The sequence below is a fragment of the Balaenoptera borealis genome (assembly GCF_965194805.1).
Source record: "Balaenoptera borealis genome assembly, chromosome: 16".
In the NCBI taxonomy this organism is placed as follows: Eukaryota; Metazoa; Chordata; class Mammalia; order Artiodactyla; family Balaenopteridae; genus Balaenoptera; species Balaenoptera borealis.
The window spans coordinates 22,175,447-22,190,943 of record NC_138872.1 but is presented as its reverse complement, the minus strand read 5'-3'; the positions used below and the strand labels follow the sequence as shown (position 1 = coordinate 22,190,943).

The 15,497-nt window shown below is 39.9% G+C and overlaps 1 protein-coding gene across 4 annotated transcripts in view; it reads left to right on the top strand.

The window, feature by feature from the left end:
* CTNNBL1 (catenin beta like 1) overlaps window positions 1-15,497 on the top strand; it is a 163,653-nt gene that overhangs the window by 62,732 nt on the left and 85,424 nt on the right. For all 4 annotated transcript variants that reach the window (XM_082361971.1, XM_082361974.1, XM_082361973.1 and 1 more), the window contains 4 exons: window positions 2,039-2,130; window positions 10,439-10,511; window positions 10,750-10,808; window positions 12,262-12,410. In XM_082361971.1, the coding sequence (XP_082218097.1) occupies window positions 2,039-2,130; window positions 10,439-10,511; window positions 10,750-10,808; window positions 12,262-12,410 (373 nt within the window). The remainder of the gene's footprint in view (window positions 1-2,038; window positions 2,131-10,438; window positions 10,512-10,749; window positions 10,809-12,261; window positions 12,411-15,497) is intronic.

Below are 15,497 nucleotides of genomic sequence, written 5' to 3'. Positions count from 1 at the left end.
AGAGGAAGGGTCTCCAAATTGCTGGGTAGGAGTAGCTGATTAGGGCTGAATATGAAGACAGGTGCATTTTTTTAAAATTCATTTATTTATTTATTTTTGGCTGCGTTGAGTCTTCATTGCTGCGCGCGGGCTTTCTCTAGTTGCAGCGAGTGGGGGATACTCTTCGTTGCGATGCGCAGGCTTCTCACTGCAGTGGCTTCTCTTGTTGTGGAGCACGGGCTCTAGGTGCGCAGGCTCAGTAGTTGTGGCGCACGACCTTAGTTGCTCCGCAACATGTGGGATCTTCCTGGACCAGGGATCGAACCCGTGTCCCTTGCATTGCAGGCGGATTCTTTTTTTTTTTTTTTAATTTATTTATTTAGTTTATTTATTTTTGGCTGCGTTGGGTCTTTGTTGCTGCGCGTGGGCTTTCTCTAGTTGTGGTGAGCGGGGGCTACTCTTCATTGTGGTGCGCGGGCTTCTCATTGCGGTGGCTTCTCTTGTTGAGGAGCACGGGCTCTAGGTGCACGGGCTTCAGTAGTTGTGGCACACGGGCTTCAATAGTTGTGGCACGCGGGCTCAGTAGTTGTGGCGCACATGCTTAGTTGCTCCGTGGCATGTGGGATCTTCCCAGGCCAGGGCTTGAACCTGTATTCCCTGCATTGGCAGGCAGATTCTTAACCACTGCGCCACCAGGGAAGCCCAGCAGGCAGATTCTTAACCACTGCGCCACCAGGGAAGTCCTGACAGGGGCATTTTGACGGAGAAATGTGAGACGGGCAAGGCAGTATCATTTGTAAAGCCATGAATGGGCAAGGGCTTTGGGGGAAGACTAGAAATGTACTGTGGCAGTACGAGGTAGGTATGGTGGGAGATGGGACCGGAGGAGTAAGTTTGTCCAGATTATGGAAGACCTTCTAAACCCTTGCAGGATGTTTGAATTTTATCCTAGTGGACAATAGAAAGCCATCTAAACTGTAAGCAGGATAAGATAAAAGCATTGGAGATTAAAATGAATGAGCTGATTTCTTAGAAAATGTGAGAAAGTAATTAAGCTATTAAAATGATCTTCATCTCTCAGGGGTCTCGTTGCTACTCTGCTCCCACAGCTTTGTATCCACTCCCTGAGGGGCTGCCTGGTCATTCTTTAACTTGCCATTGGCGAGGCTGGCGTGAGTGAGGAAGTAGATAGGAGGTGTAGTGCTTTCTTCAGCCCTTTCTCTTCAAGACTCAGACCCGCTGGGCGTTGTGCTTAAAGAGCACAGAACTCCGATCTGTTTTATGATAGATAATAACATATCCTGGGATGGGGAGCAGATGAGCCCCTGAAGGAAGGAAAGCACTGGATGCAATAGAATGAGACTATAGGTTTGGGGTTTTTTTTTTAATGTCCTTTTTTTAGCATCATAATCATACAATCACTTTTTTTTTGCCTCCTCATTTAAAATTTTTCCATTAAACAGCAATTTGGTTGTTGTAGGAGATAGTAGGACCAATTATACTTGCTTCTGAGCACCTGACGGTTACCTCTGCCAGCGTGGTCTTTCCCCTCTGTGCACATTATTTTGTTCAGTTAAGATCATGCTTGCTTCCCTTGCAGTATCCAGAGAAAGAGATCTGAAAATGGATGAATCAGGAGAGGAAGAGGCACTGAATTCATCCCCTGGTTTTTCCTTAAGGCTTCTGCCTTGCCCCCTGTTTCTTTAGTCACAGGTCTCAGGGACTCTAGTACAGTGAGATTAAGAGGGCCTTCTTAGGCAGATATTCACACCTTTGTGTGTTCTGCTGTAGTGTTGTTCCCTGTTAACACAGAAAATCTTTCACTATTCCTTTAGTGAATTCCATCACATTCAGTTATGAGTTTTACTTGTAACATAACTTGAAGAAAAAAAAAAACCATAGCATCTCCCTGGTTAATCTGAAAATGACAACACAGCATCTGGCTGGGAGGAATACAGGGAAGTGGGAAGAGGAATAAAATGTCTGTCATGGGAAGCAAGCTTGTTGAAGATGGAAACAAAGTTGCCCTCCCAAATTACTGTTGTCTGTCTCCCTTCAGCTATTGTGGAGAACATGGCCGAGTTCCGGCCTGAGATGTGCACAGAGGCTGCCCAGCAGGGTCTTCTGCAGTGGCTGCTGAAGAGGCTGAAGGTAAGTTTGGCTTTGTGGGACTGTAGCTCAAACCTCTCTTTGCTCTGGGCACAGCTCATGCTGGGTCATCGGCACAGATTGTTATTCCTAGGCTATGTGATCTAGTTTGGGAATCTTTTGGCAACTCTTGCCTCTTTCTTTGCTTCTCTTCTTTTGTTTGTTTTAAAAGTACCCTTTAATGCCCCTGAAAATAATATAAACATGGTGTCAACAGAAATTCATGTGGTACAGAAGGTTTATACCGAAAATAAAAAGTTCTCCTCTGCTGATTCCTTCTAGTTCCACTTCTCTGAGACAGCCTCTGTTAACAATATTTTATCTATCCTTCCAGAAATTTTCTGTGTAAATAGGAGTATGTGAGTGTGTGTGTGTTTGTGTGTGTTTCACAAATAGAATTATACATTATTTTCTTTTGCAAGTTGATCTTTTCGCTGAACTAATGGCTGCCTAGTATTCCATTTTATGGTTGTACCAAAGTCAATTTAACCATTCCCCTGTTTATAATAGTTTTTCACTGTTAAAACAATGCTGCAGTGAATATCCCCATGTACACACGCACATTTTCTTTTCCTTGAATGCTAGTGTTAGTTTATTTGTAGGATAAGTTCCTAGAAATAGAATTGATAGGTCAAAGGGTATGTACATTAACATTTTTGGTAGATATTGCAAAATCTAACAGTTGAGAGGGTCTGTTTCCCTTACCTACATTGGGTATTACCAAACTTAAAATTTTGTTAATCTGATAAGAGAAAACGGGTATTTCATTTTAATTTGGAATTTTAAAATCGAGGACAGTGTATTGGCTTTCAGTTGTTTATTAGCCATTTGTATTCATCTCTTTTAGCTTCCTATTTATATCCTTTGTTCATATTTCTGTTGGATTATTCATTCTCTTTCCTTCTTAGCATAGTCCTTTTGACCATCTTTTTAACATTTAGTGCTGTCACAGAGAGTAAATGAGGAAAGGGAGAGGTAAGAGCTTCTCTCAGGATAGTGTTAACAAGAGGTATGATGGAAGGCAGTTTGGAACTGCCTATGTGCTACTAAAATAATCTCGGCAAGCAAGGGTTCCCAGCTTTTCAGTGAGAAAGAGGAAGACGTGTTTGTAGCTGGTATGATTCTTTAAGTAGTCCTGGCCTTGCTGTGCTTCGGAGTGTCATAGAGATGCAGAAAGTCTGAGGTGCATCAGGTCCGATTTGTCCCCCACTGTCTTGGTAAGGCTAAGGAAGAAGATTCTGCCTAAGATATCATATGCCCCCACGGTTCCCTCCCTCTCTGACAGTCTAGGTCTTCCCCAATCCTTCTTATTTAATCCTTTGTTCCCATTAAATCTGTAACATAGACTTATATAACATGACTTGAGGATATTCAGCTAGCCTGCTGTATATTATCATCAGTGGGTATGGGCACATTTGCTGGCAGAGTATAAACTTAATGCATAGTTCAGTAGACTGCAACTTCCTACCCACACACACACCCTCACCCTCGCCTTTCCTTTCAGGAAAAATCAGGTCTGGTTAATTCATTCATTGTCATTTTTGCAGCTTCCTTTTGACTTCCTCTCATGAGTTTTGATGTCGTTTGGTTTCCCCATGTAATTACCTTCACATCTCCCTCAGTTTCTTCTTTCCTCAATATTCAACAAATCTTTATTCTCCAAAGCCTTGAGACATTTGGGGGGTGAGGAGTAGGGGAGAGGAAAGTAAAACACGGAGTTAAGGGGGTAGGATAGATGGCAGAGACCTGAGTTGTTGATGGGGTGGCCATAGGTTGGGGCCTTAACCTTAAAATATACAAAATAATCCAATAGTTTTTGTCTTTTTGAAATCAGGACCAATTTTTCCCAGTTACTTGAGACTTGATACTGAATCAGGGATTCTTCATTAAACCAGAATGTAAAGCCTCTTCTGCCTTTTGAAAGGTGTTTAAACTTGCCAGTCTCTTTTTGAATTAGTAACAGGAAGGGAAATCGAGACCTTTGGGTGTTTGGCTTGGATTCCATTACCCTTATGAGAGTAATAAAGAGGTCCATTTGGTAGTCTTGCAAGCTTTTGACTCTTGCCTTTTAGGCATAGTGTTTACGCAATCCTCAAGGCATAAATAGCCTTGTTGCTGTCTCTGAAACAGTTTTTCAAGGTTTTGGGGTATCTAAACATTAAAATGCTATTTGGTTATTTTACTAGTAAGCAAATGCCCTTAGAAAAATCCTGTGCTGCCCAGAACATTAATGAAAGAAGGTTCTGCTTTAGGGCGAGGCCAGTAAGAAGGCCTGTCTTTAAAACCAATGCCTTTCTCTTATTTCTCATAATCTAGGTAAGTGCTTATTTTAATCTTCACCATCATAAATATCATGGTGAATCAGAATGAGTGCTGGACCCAGATCCTTACTTTCACCAGTGGAACTTTTAAAAATACAGATTCCCAGACTTACTGTCTCAAGCCTCTGTCTTTGGTGTATTTTAGAGAAGTTCCACCTGTGATTATAAATGTACAACCCTCACTAAGATCCACTGGTCTCTAGAAATGTGAGCATTTTTGTTCCGCACTGCTCCCAAACTAATTTAAAACTCCCTTTTCATTATGCCATTCCCTAGTCAAGAACCTTCCTAGAGTGATGCTACTGCCCTCTGCATCAGATCCCACCATCTCTGCCTACTTTTCAAGGCCCTTTAACGTGGCCTGATCTTTCTTTTCTTCCCTTTTTCCTTTCATTTCTCAGTTTTGAAACACTGGCCTTATTCCTGTTCAGACATCTCTTGTACCTACCCCCTTTGCAAAGGTCAACAAGGGTCAACAGTGTTGACCTCTGTGTCTGTCTTTGTTCATGTTCCCCCCTCCCCCAGGAATGACTCCTGCCTATGTAATTCTAAATTACACACCACCTTCGTTAACCAACTTAAATCCCTACTCTTCCACATTGCCTCCATCATTTTTTGAACTGAAAGGAATTTCATAAGTTCTGTTGCAGATAAAAAATTAAAAATCAAGACCTGTAGAGATTAAGTGCTTTGCCCAAATTCATGCAGCTAGTTAGAGATAGAGCTAGAATTAAAACCCAAGCCTCCAGACTTTCTTCATGCACCCTTTCCATAGCACTACTTTGCCCCCAGCCCATATTGCCCTCTTTCTTTTCTGAATATCAATCATTTTATTTTTTTTCTACTGGTTCTCTTCTGGGAGTTAGCAGATCTGGGTTGTAACATACGCCTATAACTGTGTGACCCTTACGCTCATGGAACATCTTTTCTTCGTCACCTGGCAGACTTTCCTCTTTTCATGTGTGCTCCTTGTCTTTCTCCCAATGTCCTTAAACTCCTTAAGAGCAAGGACTGGGACTCCATCATATGTGCATCTCCTCCCGATTGTTCTCAGGGTGTGGTTCCCAATGGGGAGCATCAAAATTACCTGGCAACTTGTTGGAAATGCAAATTCTTGAACCCACCCCAGACTCATTAAATCTGCCCAGCTTGGGGTGGAGCCAGCAATCTGTGTTTTAACACGCCCTCCAGGTGATTCTGATGCATGCTGAAGTCTGAGAACCCCCATCCTAGAGTACTTATGTTTACATTGCTTGATAAAACCCTGCTATTTAACTGATCATCCCCTGTTTATTCAGTAGTCCTTGAGTAACTAAGTGAGTGGCACATTGGTGAGTCTCCTTTATGTACTGGTAGCCTAGCAGTATACAGAGATACTCGTGGATTTCTTCATTCACTAAATGAAACCTCACTCATTTGTGCTGCTAATAAGGATAAAACCCATTGCGGAGGATTACATTAAATGGTTTAACAGGTAAGCAGATAACAGTAGTATGAGAGACACTGCACCATAGTTCACTTTTTTTTTTTTTTAATAATTTTTTATATTTTTATTTTTTTAAGAATTCTTTTTCTTTTAATTAATTAATTTATATATATATATTTTAGCTGCGTTGGGTCTTCGTTTCTGTGCGAGGGCTTTGTCTAGTTGCGGCGAGCAGGGGCCACTCTTCATCGCGGTGCGCGGGCCTCTCACTATCGCGGCCTCTCTTGTTGCGGAGCACAGGCTCCAGACGCGCAGGCTCAGTAGTTGTGGCTCACGGGCCTAGTTGCTCCGCGGCATGTGGGATCTTCCCAGACCAGGGCTCGAACCCGTGTCCCCTGCATTGGCAGGCAGACTCTCAACCACTGCGCCACCAGGGAAGCCCCATAGTTCACTTTTTAATGGGGAATACAAACTTATTAGGATATCGTGTACTATTGAAAATAACACCAAAACTTTTTTCTTTTCCAAAGAAACAAAATTGAGATTCCTTTTTGTTTCCCAATTAAATCATTGCTTCAAAAACAGTTGCAATGTTTGGCGTTTGAGCTAATGAATTGAGAATTGGCTATGTTATACTACATGTACAACTGGTTGATGCTAAGTCTGTAGCCTCTTATGACCAGGAGATGGGATTTTTGTAGGGCACAATCTGCTTTGACTATTGTCCAGGGCTGTAGCTGTGTCTGAACCTGCCCCATGTGTTCCAGGTACCAGAGGTGAGCTGCAGAAATAATCTGCAGCTTCTGGCTGTGGGTGGTAGCATAAATGTCTTGTACTTTCCAAAAAAGCAGCAGCTCCCAAAAAGGTGAAGTTTAATTTTATTCAAGGCCAGTACATGCTGAGTACAAACCTATGCTTGACTCTGTAATTACTCTGACAGCTGAAAGATTTAGGATCACCAGGCTCCTGGATAGAAGAGAGCCCCCAAAGCTCCAACTCCCATTGACTAACTTTGCAAAATCCAAGAGACTATACCTGCTAAATGAATTCTCCTTCCTCCTGATTTTGACTAAATGTCCTTGTAATTTGGCAGTTTGGTATTTTGCAAGCTTGGAGGCTGTCATCTCTGGCTGAGATTTAAACAGAAATAAAACTTCCTTGGTGACTTTTGTTTTTGGCTAGGCATGAAAGATTAGTCTCCTGCTTTCCCATCTAGCCCAGTTTCACTCAACATAAGAGATATCAATCAGGTTAGAGGGGCAGAGTAGTTTGGCCAAGATCACATAGCTGGTAACTGTTAGAACTGAGATTCTAACCTGGATATTTCTGATCCCAATCATCAGAAAAACTTACAGCAACTATTATGTATTAGGTACTTCCATATTATTTCTCAGAGTAACTCTCCAAAGAAGATGTTATTTTATTGTTTCCATTTTACAGATAAAGAAACTTGAGACCAGGAAATGTTACTTCAGTCATAGATGAACATTCTTAATTTATGGTGCCATCAGTATCTCAGTAATTTTGTTTTTACAGGGTTCTATGCCAAAAAGGACCTACCAGTCCCATTTAAAGTAGTTAGGTCCAAACAAATTTAATACATATTTATGTCCTAAGACTTTAGTAGCCGTTCAAAAAAATAATATGCATGAATTAAAATAAAATATATTTTTTATTTCATTCTTAAATACCACAATTACTTACCAGTAGATGTGTGTGCCTCTTGTGTAGTTGTACTACACAACTTCTAAAGCCTTGGAATCAGATGGAACACAACCATCTTCATTCCTGTTCCACATTGATTTTCACATAGTTCTTTTATCACAGCAACCACCCAAACCCAGCTTCACAAAGAAAAGATGTCATCAAAAGAAATGTACATAATTTAAAAAGAGACATGTACCAAAATGTTCATTGCAGCTCTATTTACAATAGCCAGGACGTGGAAGCAACCTAAGTGTCCATCAACAGATGAATGGATAAAGATGTGGCACATATATACAATGGAATATTACTCGGCCATAAAAAGGAACGAAACTGAGTTATTTGTAGTGAGGTGGATGGACCTAGAGACTGTCATACAGAGTGAAGTAAGTCAGAAAGAGAAAAACAAATACCATATGCTAACACATATATATGGAATCTGGAAAAAAAAAAAAAAGGTCAGAAGAACCTAGGGGCTAGACGGGAATAAAGACGCAGACCTACTAGAGAATGGACTTGAGGATATGGGGAGGGGGAAGGGTAAGCTGGGACAAAATGAGAGAGTGGCATGGACATATATACACTACCAAATGTAAAATAGATAACTAGTGGGAAGCAGCCGCATAGCACAGGGAGATTAGCTCGGTGCTTTGTGACCACCTAGAGGGGTGGGATAGGGAGGGTGGGAGGGAGGGAGATGCAAGAGGGAAGAGATATGGGGACCTATGTATATGTATAACTGATTCACTTTGTTATAAAGCAGAAACTGACACACCATTGTAAAGCGATTATACTCTAATAAAGATGTTAAGAAAAAAAAAAAAAAGAAATGTACCTGAAGCTAGTGGTTAACATGCTCAGTAATCAGCAGATGTGAGATGTCACTGTGCTTTCCTTGGAAATCCTGTAAATCCTTGCAATCCCCTGTGAATTCAATATGATGTCCCAGGTACCTTGGCACACAGTTTGGGAACTGCAGACTTAGTGTCACATAGGTAGTACATGCTTATGAGTTAAATCTAGGTATGTCTCATCCCAGGTTCATGTCCTTTTTTTTTTTTTTAACGTAAATGTATTATTACTTGATAAAATTAACTTTATTTCAGTGTAATTTTTTAAATGACGTAACAATGGACCAGTTTCATTTCAAATTCGCCTGTTTGCTATCACGTTCAATTTTGTGTCTTGCATATAGCAGGTGCCCAATAAATATTTGTTGGAAAAAAAGGGGAAACCTCTCTCCTACCTTAGAGACAGGAGTTTATAAAATCAAATGAAAGACCAGAGGCATTGGAACCACAGAAAGGCTATTGCTCTAGTGGCCTGATGTCTTTTGGCTTCTTTCAGTTGAGTGTATCTTGTTTGCAACAAGAATCCTGACCCTTAAAAAGCTGCATATAAGTTGGTGTGGCTTAAATAATTTAAACTAGCAATACTTGAATTTAAATCATTTGAGTACGTGATTTTATTAGCGAATCCTTCATTCTGATAGACATGCTCACCCCTTGGCTTTTCACTTTTGTATTTTGATTTGTATAAAACTGTTTTTCTTAAAGTGAAAAACGCCACAGATTGCATTTAAACCCTGGCTGTTGTACTGAATTTCTTGAAACAAGGCCTTAAGCTTGCCCAGGGAGCATAACTTGCAGTCAGCACACATAAGACCTTGTATTTACAGATCTTTTAACCTAAGATGGGTCATACCTGGTCAGCCTTCTGAAACCCTGTGGGGTGCACTTAGGCTTGATGGGGAAGACATGCAGAGAGAACTGAAAAGATGCTGGGTGTTGCTTCATTAGGGGCCACTCTTCCTTCTTAAGTGCAGAATCAGTGTCCAAACAGAGCTGTGAATGGCGCTAAGGGGATGGAGGTATTAGCTTCAGTATAAACACTTCCCCTGTCCTTTCCAGGCACAGTAATTATTTGTTAGTTCAAAAACCTGGATGGGTAGCAAGGCTGCTGCTGATTAACAGTCGTGGTCTTCGTGGCTGCATTTTAAGGATCAAGGGTGCGGTAAATAAAAACACATCGATGAGGCTTGCGCTCCTCTCTGTGTACCTTTATCCAAAGGGCATTGTAAATGATGAGGCACTTGAGTCTCACTACTGGGGCAACAATGTGGATGACCATGAAAAATAGGCTCTGCAGTAGGTGTGTCCCCTCTGCAACTCCAAGTAGCAGAGCATGCAGCAGGGAAAGAATTGTGGGTAGTAATTTGGGTATTAAAATATTAACACATTTCTGCATATTTAATGTGGTTTCCTTTTTAAATAGTAGGCAGATTATGGCCCACGAGCAGATAGGTTTATGATTTCAAATTAAATTTTAAGCATTTAAAAAAAAAATCTGAAAGGAACTACTTTGTTATAAAGACATTCAACTAATCAAAACAAGAGCTTGCTTTCTTTTCAGCTTCTCTGATCATCTATCAGCTAATTTACAGCCTAATTTTATGATTGTAACTTGTGAATGAAGCTTCATGATGGATTTTAGTCTTAAATGTTCAAAACTTTCAATCATTTATCTAGTTCACATTTGAGTATGTATTATGTGCTAGACAATAGTCCCTAGACTCAAAATGGGGAATTTGGGAAGGCTTCACAGAGGAGGTGACATTTGCACCTGGGCTTTAGGAGTGTGAGAGCTGTTGTGTACATCTACTGTTTATGGTTTTACTATGCGGTGCTTGAGTCTGGTCTCTTGAGAGCAGAGGCAGACTTTTTTTTACCCTTAACCTGCCCTTTCCCTTTCTAACTTCTACTTCTCTCTAACTCGGATCCTAGTACTTGTGAAAAAATTTGTCCTGGGGAAGGAAGCAAGGCCCCTTAACGTTTTTCTCATTTCTCCTATTTCCCAACAGGCAAAGATGCCTTTTGATGCCAACAAACTGTATTGTAGTGAAGTGCTGGCCATATTGCTCCAGGACAATGATGGTAAGGCTCCCTCTCGGTATTGATATTCTGTTAGGATAGGAGCCAGGCTTGTTTCAGATCATGACAGCAAGCTCTCTTGCCTTTGGCATCCCCTTGCTCTCCCTCTAGCTCTCTGCAGCTTTTGTACTCTGTCAAGCTGTATTGATTTTGCTTGCTGATGTATCAGTGTTAGACGGCTGTAAAATCTGACAGTTAGCTTCATTTTTTTTTTTCTCCTTCTATTTTTTTCCCCTTTTAGAGAACAGGGAATTGCTTGGGGAACTGGATGGAATCGATGTGCTTCTTCAGCAGTTATCCGTGAGTAATTCTTATGCTTCCTGTCTGCCGTGAAGATACATGGCTTGCTTTAAATGGGAGGTGGAGCTGGAAATTGTTGGAAGGAATAAGCCATGTGATGCAAGCCATATGGAGTGTGTTGGCAGGTTTGAGGTCACATTGGAGGTACATGGTTTGCCTCCTTTTCTTAGTCATTTGCTCTTTATGACCAGATATCACTGTGTATCTGGTGTGGACTTTCTCAGTCTTCTGATATTTATCAATACAAAAGAGGTGTGCTTCCTGCTTTAGTGTATATTCTTGAGCCAAGAATGCCAAATTATTTTTAGTTGACCCACTCCCAAGATTATTCACTTGCTTTCCTGTCAGTCTGCCACTAAATTGGAGTCTATTCAGTTAGGATCCAGATAAGCTTCAGGAGTACAATGGGATAGAGGTCAGAGAGGAGGATAGGGAAGGATGTGGCACTGGAGGCTGGAAAATAGAAATTGCCATTTTGCTCGTTGTAAGAAATGTAAATCCTGTTGAAATGTTGTTCTGCTGGCATTCTGAAAATACTGTTAAGATTTTTTTTCTAACAGATCTCATCTGTGCTATTCCAAAACCAGGACTGAAAATAGATCATTTGGATAAAATCTTAAGAGTGTTGGGAGTGTCTGAGATGTCAGTTTGCATACAGCTTTCGTCTTGGTGCCAGCAGCCTCAGTGGCTTGGCCTCCACCCCAAAAAATAGAGCTTTGAAACGTGAATCTGTTCCCAGTTCTGGGAAAGTGCTTAGTCCTGTTCCCGCAAGATTATTGATCATTTTGTAGTAGACTGTATGGGTATGCATACACTGTTAAAAGGCTTTCCTCTTAACATGCCATATATTTCTGGCAAAGATAAAACTGCTTTTCGCTGTTCCCATGATTTAGAGCCACAACTAGTCTATGAGGCAGTTCAGTAGCCCTGATGGTTAGGAAACTGTTCCTTATGTTGAGCCAAGATTTGCCCTTCAGGACTGTGGTTTCTTTTAGAAGGGAAAGAAATGTGGTTGGGTAGGGCAAGTGGAGGGCTTTGGGGGGTAGCTGGCAAAGTTGTTTCTTGATCTGGATGCTGGTTTCAGGGGCGTTCACTTTATTCACTTAGCTATACTTGTCTTTTATAGAGTTTTCTACATGTTAATTTATTTCACAATGAAAAGGTTTTGTTGGTTTTTGTTAAATTGCCTCCTTGGAACTATCAGTTATTCATGGACTCAGTGGTCAGTTGAGTGTTCTGGTTTTTTGCATGAACTGATAGCCATTTATTTAACCTGTGCATCAGAAAGCCCAGTTTCTCTATAATGGAAACTGATGAGAATTTTGTTTGGTAAGCTTCTGTTTCCTCAGTTATAGGGTTTTTGGAGTAGATAGGCTTTGGAAACTGTTGAGTGCTGGTTGATGAAAAGGCATTCTCTTATGGTTCTGTGCTTTCTGATATCTTTACTTGACAGGTGTTTAAAAGACACAATCCTAGCACAGCCGAGGAGCAGGAGATGATGGAGAATCTGTTTGATTCACTCTGTTCCTGCCTAATGCTCAGTTCCAATCGTGAGCGCTTCCTGAAGGGTGAGGGTCTTCAACTGATGAATCTCATGCTAAGGTATGCTTCTTATCTCCTGTTATCTCCTAGCTCTCCATCTTTTTTTGCCCAACTCCTCACTGTTAGCCTGGATTCAAGAACATGTAGCTATGGTCTTTTATTCCATTGAGTTTCCTAGATATATAAAACAGTAAAGTCTTCAAGTGTGTGTATGGTCTTTTCTAAAGTTAGATTGGATGAATAAAAAGTATATTTCAGTCTGTGCCCTATGTCATTTGTGTGTCATTTGGTAATAGGACCACTCCATCAAAGGGAAATGTTTTTTTTGCTCCTCCTTATAGTGTGTTGGTTTTGGGAAATCTAGTCGTTAACTTCTCAGCATATCCTATGTTAATTTCTAAACTTAGCCCAGTTTTCTTTATATTCCACATAGACTTGTCTGTGCCATATGTTTGTCCATATTTTTATTATTGACAGCAGAATATAATTCATATTTTTCACTTATACATATTTTTCATTATGTGTTATTTTCAATAATGCATTGTGCATGTGCTATGTGGCTAGCATAGGAGATATGAAAATGTGCAAGACAGTTCTAGAACTTTTCTTTATAGTACTTTCCTTGTATATCTTATTATTTATGCTTTAATTTCTTAAAATATTTATAGTAAATATCATGTTAGTATAATTCACAGAATCCTAAAGTTGGAAGTAAATGGGAGATAGCTTGTTATGGATAACTCTTTTGAGAAATCTGGCTTGGAAGGGAAATAGAGAAATGGTGTGAAGGGGTAACCAGAGAAGGGGTTGTAGTATCAATGGTCAGTTTTTTCAATTGAGAGATCCTAGAGACTCTAATCATGGGATTATTCTTTATGAAATTGAGCCAGAGTCTGCTGTCTGGAAACATATGCAGGTACACTGAAAATTCTGTTAATTTATTTCATGGAAAAAAATTTTTAATAAATTTGATAGCTTAGAATATAGACATGCAAAACTACCGTTAGTAGTAGGACTGATAAGGTACTATGTTAAGTGCTTGGCTTATACAGAATTGGAGGACAGGATTCCTGCCTCCAAGAAGCTAAAAAACAGCTCTGTCACTTGAACACAGCCCAACTTTGGATGCATATTCCTTGTAGTCTTTTTTCCCATAATTTTTTTCTTTTTAACAGCTTTTTAGGCCTACCACACGTGTAATTTTCTATACTTTTTCTCGTTTGTTTGTTTGTTTGTTTGAACTTAACATGCTGTTTCCCATGTTTTGACATAACCTTCATGAGAGTTTTCAATAACTGAATAATGGACTCGAAGGGAATATAACTTAGTCTTCCTTTGTTATTGATATTGAGGGTATTTCCAATGTTTTGCTGTTATAAAAAATTCTCCAATGACAAATTCTACAAATTTTTGTGTTTAAACTATTTTTGTATTTAAGATTATCAAGGTATATGTTACTAAAACCTCTCCTCTTTAAAGGCTTGTGTAGGCCCAGTGGCACAGTAGACCTCTTGGTTTGTCTAGTGTGTACCAGACCTTAGATTGATTGAAGAATCTTCCTTTGTGGAACTGTTTTTAAAAATTTATTTTAAAGTGCAGAGAGGGGCATTGGAATTATTCAGAGGCCTTTAGTATTCAGCTGATTTTTGCTAGCTTTACTCTCTTGAGTCTTTTGTTTATTTATCTCCTTTACCCTTCTAATTGCCTGTCCTTTTGTTGAAATGACCCACCTTCTCTCAAGCAAATAGCATATAAAGAAGATGCATTTGGCTTCCTGGACCTTCTAACCTTAAAACTATACTCTGCAGGGACTTTTCTCTAAGCTTCTTAAAGGTCTGAACTGCCAGTGTCTTTGGATATTTGAGTGCAAATATGAGGTGATGTATTCCTGTAGCATATGGCTTGTAAATGTGCAGCAGTGGGGAGCTGAATAAATAACCAGTAATATGGATTATTCAAACAGGAATGCTGAGATTCTGGGAGCCTAATTAAAAAGGAGCTCCAAAAGACTTAGAAACTGTACCTTTGTAGGATCTCCTAACTTTTCATTTTTGAATGCTGAAGTTACTGTTAGATTAATTCTTTCACATTAATTAACTATATTAGCAGATTCAGCATTTCTTTTTTTCTCTTTCCTATGCTCTTTGTTCTGTGTTATTTTTCTTCTTCAGACTCCCAAATGGAAAGTTTAATTGGGAGGGAATTTTTTTTTCCTACTAGATTCATCCTTCCTGATCTTCTAGCAAGAGCTGCCAAGTTCCTCTCTGTCTCAAGGGAACCCATTCAAAGACCATAAAGCTGTAACACTAGAAGTTCAGGAAAATTTCTGTGCTTCCATTGCCCCTAAATACTAATCTTTATTTTGATTTAGGCGTTCATCAAACAGTTACGAAATGGCCACCTGGAGAGGTGGCAGTATGGTGTAGTGTGGAAGAATGGGCTTTGGAGTTGAGGCAAATGTGGGTTTGGAACATAGTTCTTTCACTTACTAGTTCTGGATATTTGGTGAGTTACTCTAAGCTTTCTGTCCTCTGACCCTCACTTTTTTCATATGAAAAATGGGAGTAATAATGCCAGATTTGCAGGGATCTTTGTGGGTTGGCTAGGACAGTTCAGCGGTTATTAAAACATTGGTAAAGTGCTATGTTAACTTACTGTGTTAAGTGCTAGGCTTATACGGACATGAACAAGACAGGATTCCTGCCTTCAAGAAACTCAGTTGCTAGTGATGGAGGCCAACATTAAATAACCGTAATATAATTTAATGTGTTAACTATTGAGAGGAACAGTTAATTTTGCATGTCCACAGAATTTTTTTTTATGTTTCTGATTATTGATAAGGAAAGGTCACCAACAAGATAGTCATTTATACATTTATATGCACAAATTATCACACGTACATATATATTGGGTTGGCCAAAAAGTTCGTTCGGGTTTTCTGTAACATCTTACAGAAAACCCGAACGAACTTTTTGGCCAACCCAATACAACCCAATTTAATAGTTTTATCACCTTTATTGAGGCATAATTTATATGCAGTCAAACACTAATTTTAATTTTGACAAATGTATATACCTTTGTTTTCACCATAATGAAGATGCAAGATACTGCCGACTGAAAAGAATGCACAACATGAGAGTTGTGAGT